The 15,876-nt window shown below is 30.5% G+C and overlaps 1 protein-coding gene across 1 annotated transcript; it reads right to left on the reverse strand.

Annotated features, from left to right (window-relative positions):
- Nucleotides 1–4,437: 4,437 nt before the first annotated feature.
- LOC107919746 (AP2-like ethylene-responsive transcription factor At1g79700) lies at nt 4,438–6,499 on the reverse strand. The gene is made up of 8 exons (XM_016849126.2): nt 6,276–6,499; nt 6,101–6,183; nt 5,975–5,983; nt 5,787–5,875; nt 5,613–5,686; nt 5,380–5,430; nt 5,212–5,288; nt 4,438–5,124 (listed from the first exon to the last, which is right to left on the reverse strand). Exons 1-8 carry the CDS (start codon nt 6,497–6,499, stop codon nt 4,550–4,552), a joined length of 1,182 nt encoding a protein of 393 aa, XP_016704615.1. The 3' UTR covers nt 4,438–4,549.
- Nucleotides 6,500–15,876: the final 9,377 nt, after the last annotated feature.

The following is a 15,876-nucleotide window of genomic DNA, read 5'->3' on the forward strand; positions in this document are numbered from 1 at the left end:
AAAAACAACAAACCTCGAAAGTGGTAAACAATAAAAGCAAAAAAGTAATTTCTTTCTTAATGCTTATAAAATATATGACTAAAAAGTCATTGTTGTCAATTGTCTTCGAATGAAATATTCTTAGAAATAGATGAAGGTTAGCCAACAATGCTTTTCCCTTTTATAGCAACATGTATATCCCAATGTCATCTCTCTAAATTAAAGTTTGTGACACTCCACTCTCGACTCAATCTCTGAACCTGAATTTGTGATGTTACATTATATTGCCCAAGCAACTCAAGCTACTATAACATAAATACATTCAATTTAATCGTCATATAATTTATATACATATATTTAGAAATTCAATGACTTCATTTCATCAATTTATAGAATTATATAGGTTAATATCAGAGTTAGGACTCGAATCCAAACTCAAATACTAAATTTCAAATTCATGTCTCGAGACAAGGATCTCTATGTCTCGAGATAGGTCATAACTTATTTTGAGATTTTTAGATTCAAAGTTAGCATGTTTCGAGATATGGTGGTCGTTAATGATGAAAAAAAGGTAAAAGTTGAATCTGCGCAAATTTTCCTCATAATTTTTTCCCTATTAAATATTTTATTTATAAGATTATTATTTTAATAAATAAATTTCATGTTAGAAAATATGAAAATATATATTCATTTATTTATCAATATTTTTATAATTTTGTATGCATTTTTATAAAATCTTATGTATTTTTATCGAAAAATAAATTTTTAAATAACTTTTTATTCTTAAATTTTTAAAAATTTTATTTTAAAAATCAAGAATAAATTTTCAAAATGTGTAAAATTGAGGGCTAAATTTGTTTATTTTTTTAGATTTAGACTAAATTGATAGAAACAGTAAACATTAAAGATATAAATTTATTATTATGTCAATAAAAAAGACTTTCTTTAGTGATTTAATGAAGTAGTGATCAAACTATCAAATTCTGATAATGTTGATAGCTAAAATGAAAAATTTTAAACTTGAATGATCAAAATAGAAACACTTTGATAATTAGATAACTAATTTTATAGTTAAAGAAAAAGGAAAAGGAAAACAAATAGAGGAATTTTTTTTTTTGTAAAGAAAATAATTCTCAGTCGACTATGTAACGCCCCCTTACCCAAGACCGTCGCCGGAGTCGAGCACGAGGCATTACTAAACTTATTTGAGCACTTAAACAAATTCGGACAAGCTGTCCAACTGCGTCACAGTTGCTTAAAAATTCATATCTCGAGTTCTGAAACTCAAAATCCAATTCCGTAAATTTTTCCTTAAACTAGACTCATATATCTATTTACTAATTTTTTTTCTAGAATTTTTGGTCAGGCCAATTAGTACATTTTATTAGTTAAAGTATCCCCTGTTTCAGGGTTTGACTGCTCTGACCTCTGTGTATTATGAATCAGATATCTCCCTGTACAGAGTTTCAACGACTATGCCATTTGTTTCTAATAAAACTAGACTCAATAAGAAATCTGTACATATAAATAATGACTTTTAATTATCTTTGTACAATTTATGGTGAATTTCCAAAGTCAGAACAGGGGATCCAAAAATCGCTCTGGCCCTATTTCACAAAAATTTAAACATCTCATAAAATATAACTCATATACCTGTTTTGTTCCATTCATATGAAAATAGACTCATAATTCTTTAATTCCATATTTTATTCATCATCTAATTATATCTCTACTATTTTTAATTATTTTTCAAACTCACGTCACTGCTGCTGTCTTAATCTATTTTATGGTAAATTTTACCTATTTCATGATTTCCATGGAATAACTAGCATTTAGGCATACATAACACCAAATATGTCCTTGATTAGCCATTCCAACAACTAATCATTATCAAGCATTTCCATACCACTCAGTAACCATATCATAAGACTATATACACAAAATGATTATAATGCTATACATGCCATGCTCAAAATATACAAACCGTTATACCAAGATGATACACGGATAGTGTGAGCGAGCCTCCGATCGTTCCTGATTTCCGAGCTGCCTTGTCAAAACTACAAGGAATGAAAAGGAGGGAGTAAGCATAAATGCTTAGTAAGTTCACATGTAAATAGCAAGTAACACAACTATATAAGCAAACATAAAACATCATTTTCATAATCATCACCGAGATATTCATATCACATTTTCATTTCCAATCTTACCATATTGTTGTTATGTCGAGTTTTCAACCCGAGGGTTAAGTACAAACCTGTTCAAAGTATTCATTTCACGACACTTACCAATACGTCCCTTTCATCTCTAGTATTCCTCCATTTGAGTAGAATTTTACCCGTTGAACACATCGGAATATAATTCGGATACATGGAAAGTTTGCACATAAGTGCCACATATGTAGCCAAGCTACCATGTAACCCGCCCATAAGCGAACTCGGACTCAACTCAACGAGTTTGGATGCCCAAATATCCTAGTGACATGTCACTTATATCCTAATCCATTCCTAAGGTTCAACGGGACCTTTTTCCCAATCATGTATCTCAACCATCTTCTACGGAATGTCGATATAGATACTCAGTAGTATTTCACATTTTCCAAGTATATCACATAATTTGACATATTATCAAACAATTATCACGAGTATAATATTTCATAATAATTATCATATCATTTAAATAACAAAAAAATATTTAAAATAATAACTATGTTACCAACATTTACATATGAACTTACCTGGCTGATTTGTAGAAGATATTGAAATTTAAGGACTATTCCGCAACTTTTTCTTTTTCTCGTTCTTCTTTGGATTCTTGATCTATAATATAAAGTATTTCTACTCGTTAGCATTTATTTGACTTCTATTTCACTTCACAATTTATGCTGTTCAAATCTTGAAATTGCACTTTTACCCCAAAATTTACAGTTTTTACAATTTAGTCCCTGTTCATTTCACCCATCAATTGAACTAATTTTTTTCTCAATTAACATTTTATTTTATCATTATAAATTATTTCACAACCTTTGATATTCTGAATTTCAACACTAACATTTATTTCACAACTTTTTCACAATTAGGTCCTAAATACCATTTTCTATCAAAATGACTTAATAAAACAACCTTAATATGAAATTAGAACTTCAATTTCATAATAATTCATCATATACTGCCCTTACTCAGCCAGGGTAACTTCCAATTTCACCCACCAAATCAAAAACTAATGAATTAGATGATTGGACCTAATTGCAAAAGTCTTAAAAATACAAAAAATATAAGAAAAGGGCAAGAAATAAACTCACATGCAGTGAAATTGTGCAAAACCAGCTTAAAAGCTCTCTCCCATGGCTGTCTGGCCGAAATTATGAGAAGAATGGCCTAGAAATCTCTTTCAATTTCAATTTATTTGTTTAATTTTGTAAAATTTACCATTTTACCTTTAGTTCACCTGATTCCAGATTTTTTTTCTTGCTTATGCCGCCTCATCCATTCCCTTTAGGCTAATTTTCCTTTTAAGTCCTCCCTCATTTAACACTTGAGCCATTTAATCATTTTATCAAATTTTGTACCTTTTTCAATTTAGTCATTTTTAATTAATTGACTATCCAAACGTTAAAATTTTTTAACGAAAACTTAATACTAACTTATTTACACTCCATAAATATTTTTAAAAATATTTATGGCTCGATTTATGAATTCGAGGTCTCAATACCTCGTTTTTATTCTATTTTATCTACAACTTCCTATACTACATAATTTCATTTAATTCAAAATTATTTCTAAAACCACCCTTAACATTTACTTACTAATATCTAAACTCACATGTCAGATTTAGTGATTTCAAATAACTGTTCCGATATCATTGAAATTTGGACCGTTACAGACTATTCGTCATTTAGTTCGGTGATGATCCCATTTATCCTTTTTACATTCCATTACAAATATTATTACACTATAAAACAAATCCAGGGATCGGCTTGCCATCCACTGCTTCTTTATGTGCGTTAGTAGAGCTCTACACGAGTTGGATAAGGCTTATTAAAAGATTTAGGCCTGCTTTTTTTGTTGGGTTTGATTTAAAAACTAAGCGTAAAATTTTGTTAAATTCGATCCGGATAAAAATATTACAATTTGAATCAGGACTAGTCCGCCCGTATTAAATTTTTTTATATAAAAATAAATTTAAAAATATAATTAATCAAATACACTCAAAACATGAAAATAAATGTTTTCAATAAATGTAAAAATATATATATATTTAAATAACATTAATATAAGTACAACTTAATAAGTAAATACCCCTACGTTAATAGCAAAATTAATAATAAAATAAGAGTTATACAATATCTAAATAATAAAAATAAAATAGTAACAATATAATAGTAAAACGATAGGAAAAAAAAGTAAAAACAGTAGCAGTTTTTTTTCTCTTCTTTAAATCCAAACAAAAAAATACTTATCTGATATCTAACTCTTTTAGAAAAAGAATCTTATTTCTTTTGTCTAAACCATAATTTGAATCTATATTTTTATCCAAATCACTTTTCTCCGCCGGGCCAATATGGAGAACTCTATGCGTTAGTTAAAAGGTTTAAGGCACCATTCCACATGGACTGCCCTGTTCTATTGTACAATGGAACTTTACTTTCCTTTGATTCTAAACCTCTGTTGTTGGAGCACATAAAAGGGAGTACACCGCCATCAACTTCATTGCACAACATTTCTCCCCTTCCATTCTTATCAACCGCCTCCTTCACGTCCTTCTCTTCAGTTTGGTCGTAGTTTGCGTTCAAGTTCTGCTCTACTAGTTTGTTAAACATCGAAGACCTAAGCAGGAGACTCAATGCTGGTGATGTCTTGGGACAAGGACTAACAACGCCCTTCTTTCGGATATCTATGGCTTTTTCTGTTAGAGGATTGGAGTTAAAGAGAGTTAAGCCATTTGTTTGCTCAGTTGGGAAAATGTTCGATGTCATCATCAGCCGAGTTGTCGAGGCTGTTTTAATTTGTTCCGAAATAAGGGCATCGTTGGCTCCTGGTTTTAGCCATCTGATGTATGTGCTTAAATCAAAGTTGGTTACAGCATTGATCCCTCTGTATTCGATTGCTGCAATATCATAAGCATGAGCAGCCTCCTCTTGTGTACCTGCAATAAGAGACCGGCCCGTCGGAATTAACCGAAGTTGGACGTATAATAATGGCATGTTCAAAAGCACTGCAGTAAAAAACTCACTGTATGTGCCGAGATAAAGATATTTATTTCCAAAAACCCTCCCTATCCTTGCCTCCCATCTCCCATTATGATGATGCCTGCAATGCAGTTGGTAAATGATGTTAATTAAAGTTTATTTACTTTTCTACATTGAGATAAAGGTTAGGTTTTGTCTCCTTATTTGCTTACCTTGCTACTCCTCTATACCTGGAAACACCCCTTGAGAATCCACTGCTTCTCCTATAAAACCAATGATTAAATACAGGAAAGATCAAGTCATACATGATATCTACGTACTCGTGTTTGATACATATCCCAAAATGGATACAGGGATACTGCCTTCTAGAGACCCTCTAAATACATGGAAATTTTGACCAAATAAGAAAATGTTGACATTTTAGCAACTTCGGAACGGAAATTACCTTCTTAAAGAGGCCAAATATTCCTCCTTTGTTACGCTTCTCATTATCTCAATCTCCGTGCCATAATCAGATACCTGAAAAGTGTATTGTATGTGCATTTGGCCAAATATTAGAGATTTCAGGGCATCAAAGAAACGAAAATAACTCTCAGATCAGAACAGACAGTAATTTTACAGGAAAATTTGTGAAAGTTGATGTTCCCCAGTATTTAATGGCAGCCAAATCATAGGCTCTTGCTGCAGATTCTTCTTCATCATAAGCTCCTAATAAAACAGCCAAAATACCAAAAAAGGTATTAAGTTTTCCATTTAATCTACTTTACTCCAAAAGAAAAATGGTATTCAAAAGTTTTAAGTACTCACCAAGATAGACTGTTCCATCCAGCAATTTTCACCCAAGGTTCAACCACGTGACAAATTAAACAATCATAGCATTAGCAAATATGTGTATGTGTCTGATAAGAAATCGGATTTTACCAGTCAAAATACCTTGTTTTCCCTTCTTCCTTTGTGTCGGATTCCATGAACCTTTATCCCATAAATGAGCTTCGAACCTTCCGGTCCAACGATGTCTGTTTCAGCATGTATCAGCTTCATCCTTTTGATAATTAAAACATTTTAACAAAGAAAACTACGAGAGAAAAAAAAAAGTGCATATGAAAACCTGCTGACACCCCTGAATCTTGAACTTCTCTTCACAGTAGTTGCTGTAGGTTGATCACCTTGTAACTGTTGATGCCGTTGTTGTTGATTACTCAAGCCTAATGCACTATTAGAGTGATCTCTTCGACGTCTTTTGATGTAATTAGTGTCAATAGCATTGTCTTCCGCCGTGCACAAACGAGTTCTTCCGGGGCTGAATTCAGATTTCGCAGTGACAATTTCCATGGTTCTGTAATTGACTATTGCAGGTTGCTGGACGATGAGAAACTGAAAAATGGTGTCTGAGATATATATAGGTGCGGAAACTTGATCTTTTACTTATTCTGTTTCTTTTCTGTTGCAATTTGTCTGATATGGTCAGGGACAAAACCTGTCGATGCTTACAACATCAGCGAAAGACAAAAATGAAGCGTCCACATTCAGCCAAGCTGGAACTATAGTGTAATTACCTTACTGGTACTCCTAGTGTGATGTCTGATATAGATATATGTCTGAACAAAGACTGTAATGAAGGCCTAAGAGAATAATCCTTATTCTATATAGCGGATGTCTAGTGTAATCAGAACCGACTCCTTCCTGTTCCCTCGTTATCTTCAAGGTTTCAGACTTTGACATATTTATTTAGTCCCTTCTTAAACCATTTCCAGAATTGGATAAGGTTATACCATGTTAATGATATTTAAAACTATATAGTGAATATATAAACCAGGTCTTACATTTAAACTTTTACACGACAGAAACTGGTAGCTATGGTTTAAATAGCGGCTGTAATGCAATGGTTTTAACTCTTCCTATGGTTGATATTTACTATAATCAATGGGGAGAGTTTTTGATATATCTATATTATCATAATGGACAAAGTGGAAGGTTAAAAGGGAGCCAAGGCGACAAGTTTCGTATGACAAATGAAATTGGCTTTTTCTGTCCAAGAAAATGCAAGTTTTTGTCTTCTGGGATATACCATGTATTGTGCATAGTCCTTAGGACTTTTCGTCAACGAAATTTCTATATGCAATCATAGCTCATTTGCAGCTTCTTTTGTTTAAATTTGAAAATTTTGACTAGTTTATTTTTTTTCTGCACCAAAAAGAAGAAACATTCACCACGGAGCTCTTGAGGTTTAGGGCGATTTGTACTATATACATATACATAAAGAACCTATAATATTCTCTCTTAATTTTAGATATTTTATTTTACAAGACTTCCAACAGTATATTAAAGGGCAGCTTTTTTTATTTTTCCTTGTCTTTATTTTACTATAAAAATAATAGGCTTGAAACTATATTTATAACTATATCATATGATATGTATTCAGTTTTTGAGGAGAGTAAAAATGGTTAGTTTAATTTTTTACTTCAGTAAAATGGATTAGTTTAGCTTTTAACTAAACTAGCATTTTGGCTCAACTTTGCTTGGGTTGTGTTTGTTTCATATCACTTATATTTATATTTATATAAGAATAATTGTAAGTTCCATATACCAAAAGGAAACTAATACTAATATGGTAAAAACATCTAAGAATTAACCATTAGAGAAGAGAAATGCTTATTTGGAGCACCGCCATTGCTGTGGACATAACAAATGTTCTCTCTTCTACAGAATTAACCAAGTTGACAATATAGTAAAAATTGTTTTTTTTATCATTTTGATAGTTTATATTTTTATAATTTTTTAAAAAATTAAATTAATTTTTTATCATTTTGGAATGGCCAAAGTGAAATTTATTATTATTAATTTAAAATTTTATAAATTATAAAGAAGTTTAAATAGATTTTTTTTATTTTAAGAGGTTGAACTCTTGCTCCACTAATTCATGTGTGTTTTTTTTTTAAATAACTTGTTCAATTAGGTTTACTCAAAAATAAAATACGTAAATGAACAATTTTGAAATACAATCCATTTATAAAATATTTTTACTCAAATATTATCTTTTGATTCAAGTTCAAATAACCAAGTGTGAAGTGCCACTTCTTCTCTTATACCATGGCAATGGGAAGGAAAGGTTTATGGATGGACGGAACCTTCTTTCAGTAGTGAAAGAAGAAGCTCTTTGGTTGGGCTGCTTGACAATGCTGTTTTTTTTTTGGTTAATTACAATAACAGGACAAAATCCTAACAACAAACGCGACTAACGTGACTCGAATCTAAGCCACACCTAGGGAAGTAAGCACCCTTAACTATTATGTAACACCCTAACCCGAATTCGTTGCCGGAATAGGGTTATAGAGTATTACCAAAATTTACAAATTAAATAACAGACATTTCATATCATATAGCATTCATATCAGAAACCAGTCAAGATCAAGCATAATGTCCCTTATAGGAGCCCTCAAGGCCCAAAATACACATTAGAAACAAATCAAGACTAAACCAGGTACTCAGAAAATTTTGCAGAAAATATTAAAATTTTTCAAAAGTTTAAAGGACATACGCCCTTGTGGCTAGGCTGTGTGGCTCACATGGTTAAGAGACACACCCGTGTTTCAGGCCGTGTGAGCATTCGAAATAGGGGTACACGACTGTGTCCTAGCCCATGTCCAAACTTAGGAGCTCTCTGACTTAGGTCATATGATCAAGCCACACACCCCTGTGCTAGGCCATGTGAGCATTCTATTTTGTGCAAATTTAAGATACATGGGACACACGGCCGTGTCACCTAGCCGTGTGTTACACACGGTTGAGACACGCACCCGTGTCTCTGCCCGTGTGGACAAAAATAGGCCATTTTACAAGCCATATTTCTCACCCAATTTGTTACTAACCTAGCCCCAATAATTCACACATCTACAAACTATATTATGGCATTCAACACAAGCTAAAATAAGTGGCTAATCTCAACAATTTACATATAGACCAACATTAAACAAAATACCTATACATGCCATTATGACCAAAATCAAAACATTCAAAAGTACCGATGGATAGTGTGATATATCTACAACAAGCTTCCAACCTAATCGAGCTTTCAATAATCTAAAAAGTAAAGAAAAACAACTACGTAAGCAATGAATGCTTAGTAGGCTTGTATAAACTTTAATCATATCAATTCATTTTAAATAAAAATTTATACATAACCAGAATAATCTAATATTAATACCACAATATTCATAAAGTATATTCAACAACTTTAACTCTTCCAAATTTCTAAATTTTCATTTGCATTTTTTTACTATCCACACTCATTCCATATGCATAACACACCAATCATAAACATACCATACCACCATAACCACAAGCTAGTGCATTTGAACATAGCCCTTTTCATATTAATCACATGATGAGCCGATTCATAAGAAATTGCATAACTTAAAACTTATCACTCTTTTCATTTGTGCATTTATCCTTCCAACGCATCATATAAATAAACATATTACCATTTAACCAATAGTTTGGCACTTGTCTAAGCATTAACAACAACACTTGTTAGCATACTTGAACATATTTCATATAGATTCAAAATTGATAAACTTATTTTATCAACATATCACACTTGAGTTTATTACTTATCACAACTTACATAATTTCCATGTATCAACATATCAAGATATTGATATATATATATATATTCATATCATGATACATATCATTCTCTTATTGTTTCTTTAAATACATATATCATCCAAAAACAACTCCTGTTATCTTACCATTCGAAGAACGACTTACGAATATGAGTACATTGTTAACAAAAGCTCATAAGCTGAATAGAAACTCTTAAGAGTTAAACAGAAGCTCATAAGAGCTGAACAGAAACTCATAAGAGTTGAACAGAAGCTCGTGAGAGCTAAACAGAAACTCGTATGAGTTAAACAAAAGCTCGTAAGAGCTGAACGGAAACTCATAAGAGTTGAATAGAAACTCAAAAGAGCTAAACGGAAACTAATAAGAGTTAAACAGAAGCTCGTAAGAGCTAAATATAAAGTAAAATACGAGAGTTCGCAACAAATGTTGAACCTCGATTTACTTGGATAATTCGTCGTCATTTTCCTCCAATGCCGTCATGTGCCATATAACGAATGTACTCAAATCTCGCGTTCAATCCAAACTGAGTATTAATTTTGATATTATTTTTCTAACAATAATTTAATTCTAACAATAGAACATATCTATATTACCAATTACCAATTAACATTAATTTTAATCAAAATTATACAGAATACAGTTCATACGAACTTACCTAAATTGAATTGTAATAATTGTAGGAGTTCAGGGACTATTTTGCTATTTTTCCTTTTTCACGAGTATCTATAGGATCTTGATCTTATTATCTTAACATCAAACTTTAACTTAACTTTCTCTCTCCTCTAGCTTCTATTTCTTGAATCTAACTTGATATTCTAGCTCCCCATAGTCTCCTTATTATCTTTCTCTCTTGGTAGCTATGGAAATTCTTTTGATTTCTAAGTGAAAATGGTGAATTTTTGGTGAAAGGATCAAATTGTAAAGAAAAGAAAATTTCTTTCTTACTTTTCTTCTCACGTTGAGAATATGGAAAGATGAAGAGAATCAAATTCTTCATCTTTCTTTCCTTATATACTAAAAAAAATTAATAAAATACAAATAAATGTCAAATCAAATATTAATAAACTAATATTTATTTATTTAATCTAAAATATCACCAACATCATTACTACTCTTCAAAATTATCATCCTTGCTAAGTGACCATTTTACACGATTGGTCCTTTAAATTTTTCATATTTACATTTGAACCTCTCAAATTTTAAGTATTTAGTTTTAGGCCACAAAACTTTTCTCACTTTTACAATTTAGTCCTTTCTTGAATTAATATATCATAATATACTTCCCAAACATATTTTATTGACATAACTTAAAATTTCCCTTTTTGTCACTTTATTTCCTTATTTTATTATATTAAGGACAATATTTCACTTTCTTACTATAGTAACTTTCGGGGTATTACATATTAAGCCATCATATGAGATTCTTGACAATGCTACTTTTAAACCGTGCATTATGCCTTTAGAAATTTTTTATTTTTTCTTTAACCACATGATGGACATGCAATTTACCACCATATAAGTCATTTCCAAGTTTTATTTTTTTTAATGAGCATAATTTTTTACATTTCAAATTTCATTCATTGATAGATTTGAAAACAAAATATCATCTTATCCAAACCCACATGAATTACCCAACTAAAACAAAAGGCAAGGTGTTACTCTCAGAAACCTTAGAGATTGTTTTTAAGCATAATTATCCGCATTTCAAGTTCGACATTAAAGCTTCAGCTTGATAAGTTTGAATAAAGATATCATCTCACCTAAACCCACATGAATTACCCAACTAAAACTAAAAGCGAGGTGTCACTACCAGAATCCTTAGGGGTTGTTCTTAATAAATGGTATAGATAGGAATACAATGGATATTTTATTATGCAATTTTATTTAGTAAATTTTAACAAGAATTAATAATTAAGTTTTTATGTAATTTCTAAATTATTGGAAACTTTGACTCTCTTGTTCAGACAACAGTTATAACTAGTTGTTTGGAGCAATCAAAGTTTTGGGTGTTGGCATATTTGACCTTTTTACTACTTATGTTTTATTATTAGTTAATAACAAATTATAAGAGAATTTCGTAATAAATTAGAATATTATCGTTATCCATTTGATTAGCCTTGAAGAGGAAGGAAAGAAGTTTGAACTTTGGTTAATATTCATCATTATCTTTCTCTTTCTCTTTCAGAGTATTTCAAGATAATTAATAGAATAGAATCAACTTTTAAATGAGTGTTTCAAGGCTATTAAAGCAGTGCTAGTTGATCACTTAAAGAGGCAAATAAACAAGTTTTTTGTGTCACATATTCATCATTATTTTTCTCTCTCTTTCAGAATATTTCAAGATAATTAATAGAATAGAATCAACTTTTAAATGAGTGTTTCAAGGCTGTTAAAGTAGTGCTGGTTGATCACTTAAAGAGGCAAATAAACAAGTTGTTTGTGTCACATATTATTTTGTAGTTTTAAGTGTTTTTGTCAACACTTTTGTTGTATTTTCTTACATTATTTTGTGACACTTTTTAGATATTCTTTGGAGAGTTTTATTAATTGTAAAGTGAGGTATTTGGAAGGGTGGTTTGTAACAATTTGGATTCGACTTTGAGGCTACAAATATTTGTGTGTGTAAATGGTAGTTTGGGCTTTAGTTAATAATTGTAGTAGACACATTGTTAAATAAAATCATTTTCTAAGTGAGGCTCCACAGAATAGAATTGGTGAATCCGAATTATGTTAACCAACATTATGTGCTATCTTTTCTTTAATCAATTCTGTTCGATTTTGTTCAAATTTCAGTTAGAATGAAATTGTTTAACAACCAACCAAGTTATCTATTTAAACAATAGTTGGAATGGAGTGCAAATTGAAGGCATTTCCAATTGGTATCAGAACAGACTTCAAACACACTTGAAGGAGATCTTGATCTAAGGTGATTAAAGCATCAAATTCAAATCATGATAGATATTCCTTTCAACAACCACAAGGAAATGTTCAACCTCAAAGAAGAAAAATAAAAGCTTGAAATTGTGGTCAAAGAAAAAGATAATGTTGTCGCCAATTTAAAAAAAAACTAATACAAATTTTGATAAAACTATATAATAATAAAAAAAGGATGAGATCATTTTGCTAAAATGGATGCAACTTTGAAAGTAATTGAGCAAGATTTTAATGATGCCAAAGTCATTATCAAAATATATGAAAGGAAAAGTGAAGATATCTTAACTGTTAGGAGATCCGAACCTGGTTGTAATATACTTGGTAAAAAACCTATATCTCCTACGAATTTTGTTAAATCTAATAAGATGATTGCTACTTCTTCCTTTGAGATAAGTAAAACGAAGAATAACAAACATGTTTGTTACTATTGTGGAAAGACCGGACATATTATATCTCGTTGTTACAAGTTGATGAATGATCAAGGAAGGAGAAGCACAAGCAACGTTCAATCTAATATTGCAACTGTAATACCCCAAAATTTTTTACAGTAAGATATTATCATTGATATAGTAAAATAAAGAAATAAATTGACAAAAAGGAAAATTTTGAGTTATGTCAATATTGGGGAGTATATTATGATATATTAATTCAAGAAAGGACTAAATTGCAAAAGTGAGAAAAGTTTTGTTGCAGAAGAGTAAATACTAAAAATTTGAAGGGCTAAATGTAAATATGAAAAAGTTGAAGGACTAATAGTGAAAATATTTTAAGGATGGAATGATCTAGAAAATAAGGAAAATGGATTAATTAGGACTAAATTGAATAGGAAAAGAATTATGAGGGACTAAATCGTAATTTTACCAAATTATGTGATGATTTAATGATGGAATTTTAAAAGATCACAAAGGGCAAAATGGTCAATTGGAAGAGAGAGAAATCTAGAAAGTAATGATGATTTGATAATATTTTATAATTATTAATTAGATAAATATTATTTTATTAATATTTTAATAAGATATTTTAATAAGATATTTTATTAATTTATTATTATTTATTAAGTATAAAGGAAGGAAAGATGATGAATTATCATCATCTTTCCCATGCAAACCAATGTGAGAAGAAGAGAGAAAGAAAGAAAGTTTTGCTTTCTTTACAATTTGGTCATTTCACCAAAAATTCACCATTTTCGCTTAGAAATCAAAAGAACTTTCATAGCCATCAAGAGAGAAAGATCACAAGGAGACTATAGGGAGCTAGAATATTAAGTTAGATTCAAGAAATAGAAACTGGAGGAGAGAGAAAATTAAGTTAAAGATTGACATCAATGGAACAAGGTAAGAACATCAAGATTTCAATATCTTTTTAATATTAATATTATTGAAAAAGCATGGAATTGGTGTTAATGTAAAGTTTTATTATATATGGTCTTATGTTCTTGATATGTTAATGAAGAGAAAATAAGAAAAAGTAATGAGAAATAGTGTAAAAAAAGAAAATAAGGGTGTTATAAACATGGTAAATAAACATCTTGCACTAAAACAGTTTTGGACAACAGCAGCAGGATAAATTTGAAAAATCACCGTAAATTTTTAAAATCGAATTATAGGATGAAAAAAATATGGAATTAAAGATCATTGAGTCTAGTTTCTTGTAGAAGAAACGATGTAAGTATTGAAATTGTGAATTGTGAGATATAATAAATTTAGTGAGACAAGGTCAGAATGATTTCGGGTTCCCCTGTTCTAAATTTGGAAAATCATAAAAAAATGGATAAAAATAATTAAAAGCTTAAATTTATATTTTTAGAATCCTTAATGAGTTTATTTTAAATAGAAATAAGCAGGAATATCATCTGAATCTCGTATGATGAGATAATTAATTCTTAGTGAAGAAGGGTCAAAACTGTCAGAAGCAAAATATGGGTAACTTTAAATAATAAACTGTACTTATTGGTTAAACCAAAAATTATGAAAATTTTATGGTAAAAATATATGTGAGTCTAGTTTTAGGTAAAATTAGCTGATCTTTATTTGGAGTTCTGTATCTTAAGATAAAAATAATTTAGTGACTATGACACGGATGGAAAGCTTTGAATATACATATAAGTCAGTAGTGAAATTATAGATAATGTTACTTATAAGCATGATATATACATTAAGGATATGGAATGGAGAGGAGGAGGAGAAAAATATATGTGCATATTCATCTAACATGGATTTACATTAAAAATGTCTAATTTGCATGTTGTAGGCTCAGGGATTAAATTGAATAAAAGTAAAACTTTAGGGGTAATTTTGTAAAAATGTCAAAAATGACCAAATTGCATGAAATGAATTTTTTATCCTTTAAATTAATAAATTGAATGAAATTATCATTTTAGATAAATATCGGGTGGAAAATAGAGAAAAATAGAAAATTTCTAAAATGCCCCTAAATTTTGGTATTTCTGCAATTTAGCCAGGTAAGTTCATATGATTGAGCTTTCATGATTATTTGCTAAATTAGGACAGATATAATGTATTATTTCATATGTTTGCTATTGAATTATGAATATTGTTAAATTATGGAAATCGGATCAAAAGTTCAAATTGAGCAAAACGCTGAATTGAGTATGACCATTCAGTGATCAGTGTAAGACCATATCTAGGATATGGTATCCTGATGATAAGACCATATCTAGGATATGGTACCACAAGTGTAAGACCATAGCTAGGCCATGGCAATACACGTGTAAGACCATAGTTGGACTATGGCATCATACCAGAAATGAGTAAGACCATAGCTGAAAGACGCTATGGCATCTCGATTCAAATGTGTAAGACCATGGTTGAAAGATACCATGGCAACATGATAGGAAATGAATAAGACCATGGTTGAAAGATACCATGGCAACGTGATAAGAAATGAATAAGACCATGGTTGAAAGATACCATGGAAACATGAAAGAAAATGAGTAAGACCATAGTTGAAAGACACTATGGCATCATGTCGAAGATAAATAAGATCGTGGATGGGAGACGCTATGACATCTGTTGAACAATTGATATTCAGGTAATATGTATCAGATGATGAACAGTTATATGAATTGGTTGTACAAAATGGTTGTGTGGAATGTTTACACGAATTGGTCATATAAAAATATATGTACA

Source organism: Gossypium hirsutum, chromosome A12 (assembly GCF_007990345.1).
Source record: "Gossypium hirsutum isolate 1008001.06 chromosome A12, Gossypium_hirsutum_v2.1, whole genome shotgun sequence".
NCBI classification, from domain to species: Eukaryota; Viridiplantae; Streptophyta; class Magnoliopsida; order Malvales; family Malvaceae; genus Gossypium; species Gossypium hirsutum.

Bases quoted from the DNA above. Each gene is read 5' to 3' on its own strand.
- LOC107919746 (XM_016849126.2), bottom strand. From the start codon at position 6,499: ATGGAAATTGTCACTGCGAAATCTGAATTCAGCCCCGGAAGAACTCGT. The intron at 5,687-5,786 runs GTAAAATTACTG...TACACTTTTCAG, and splicing joins CAACTTTCACAAATTTTCCT to GTATCTGATTATGGCACGGA. The intron at 5,125-5,211 runs GTGAGTTTTTTA...CTCTTATTGCAG, and splicing joins TCTTTATCTCGGCACATACA to GTACACAAGAGGAGGCTGCT.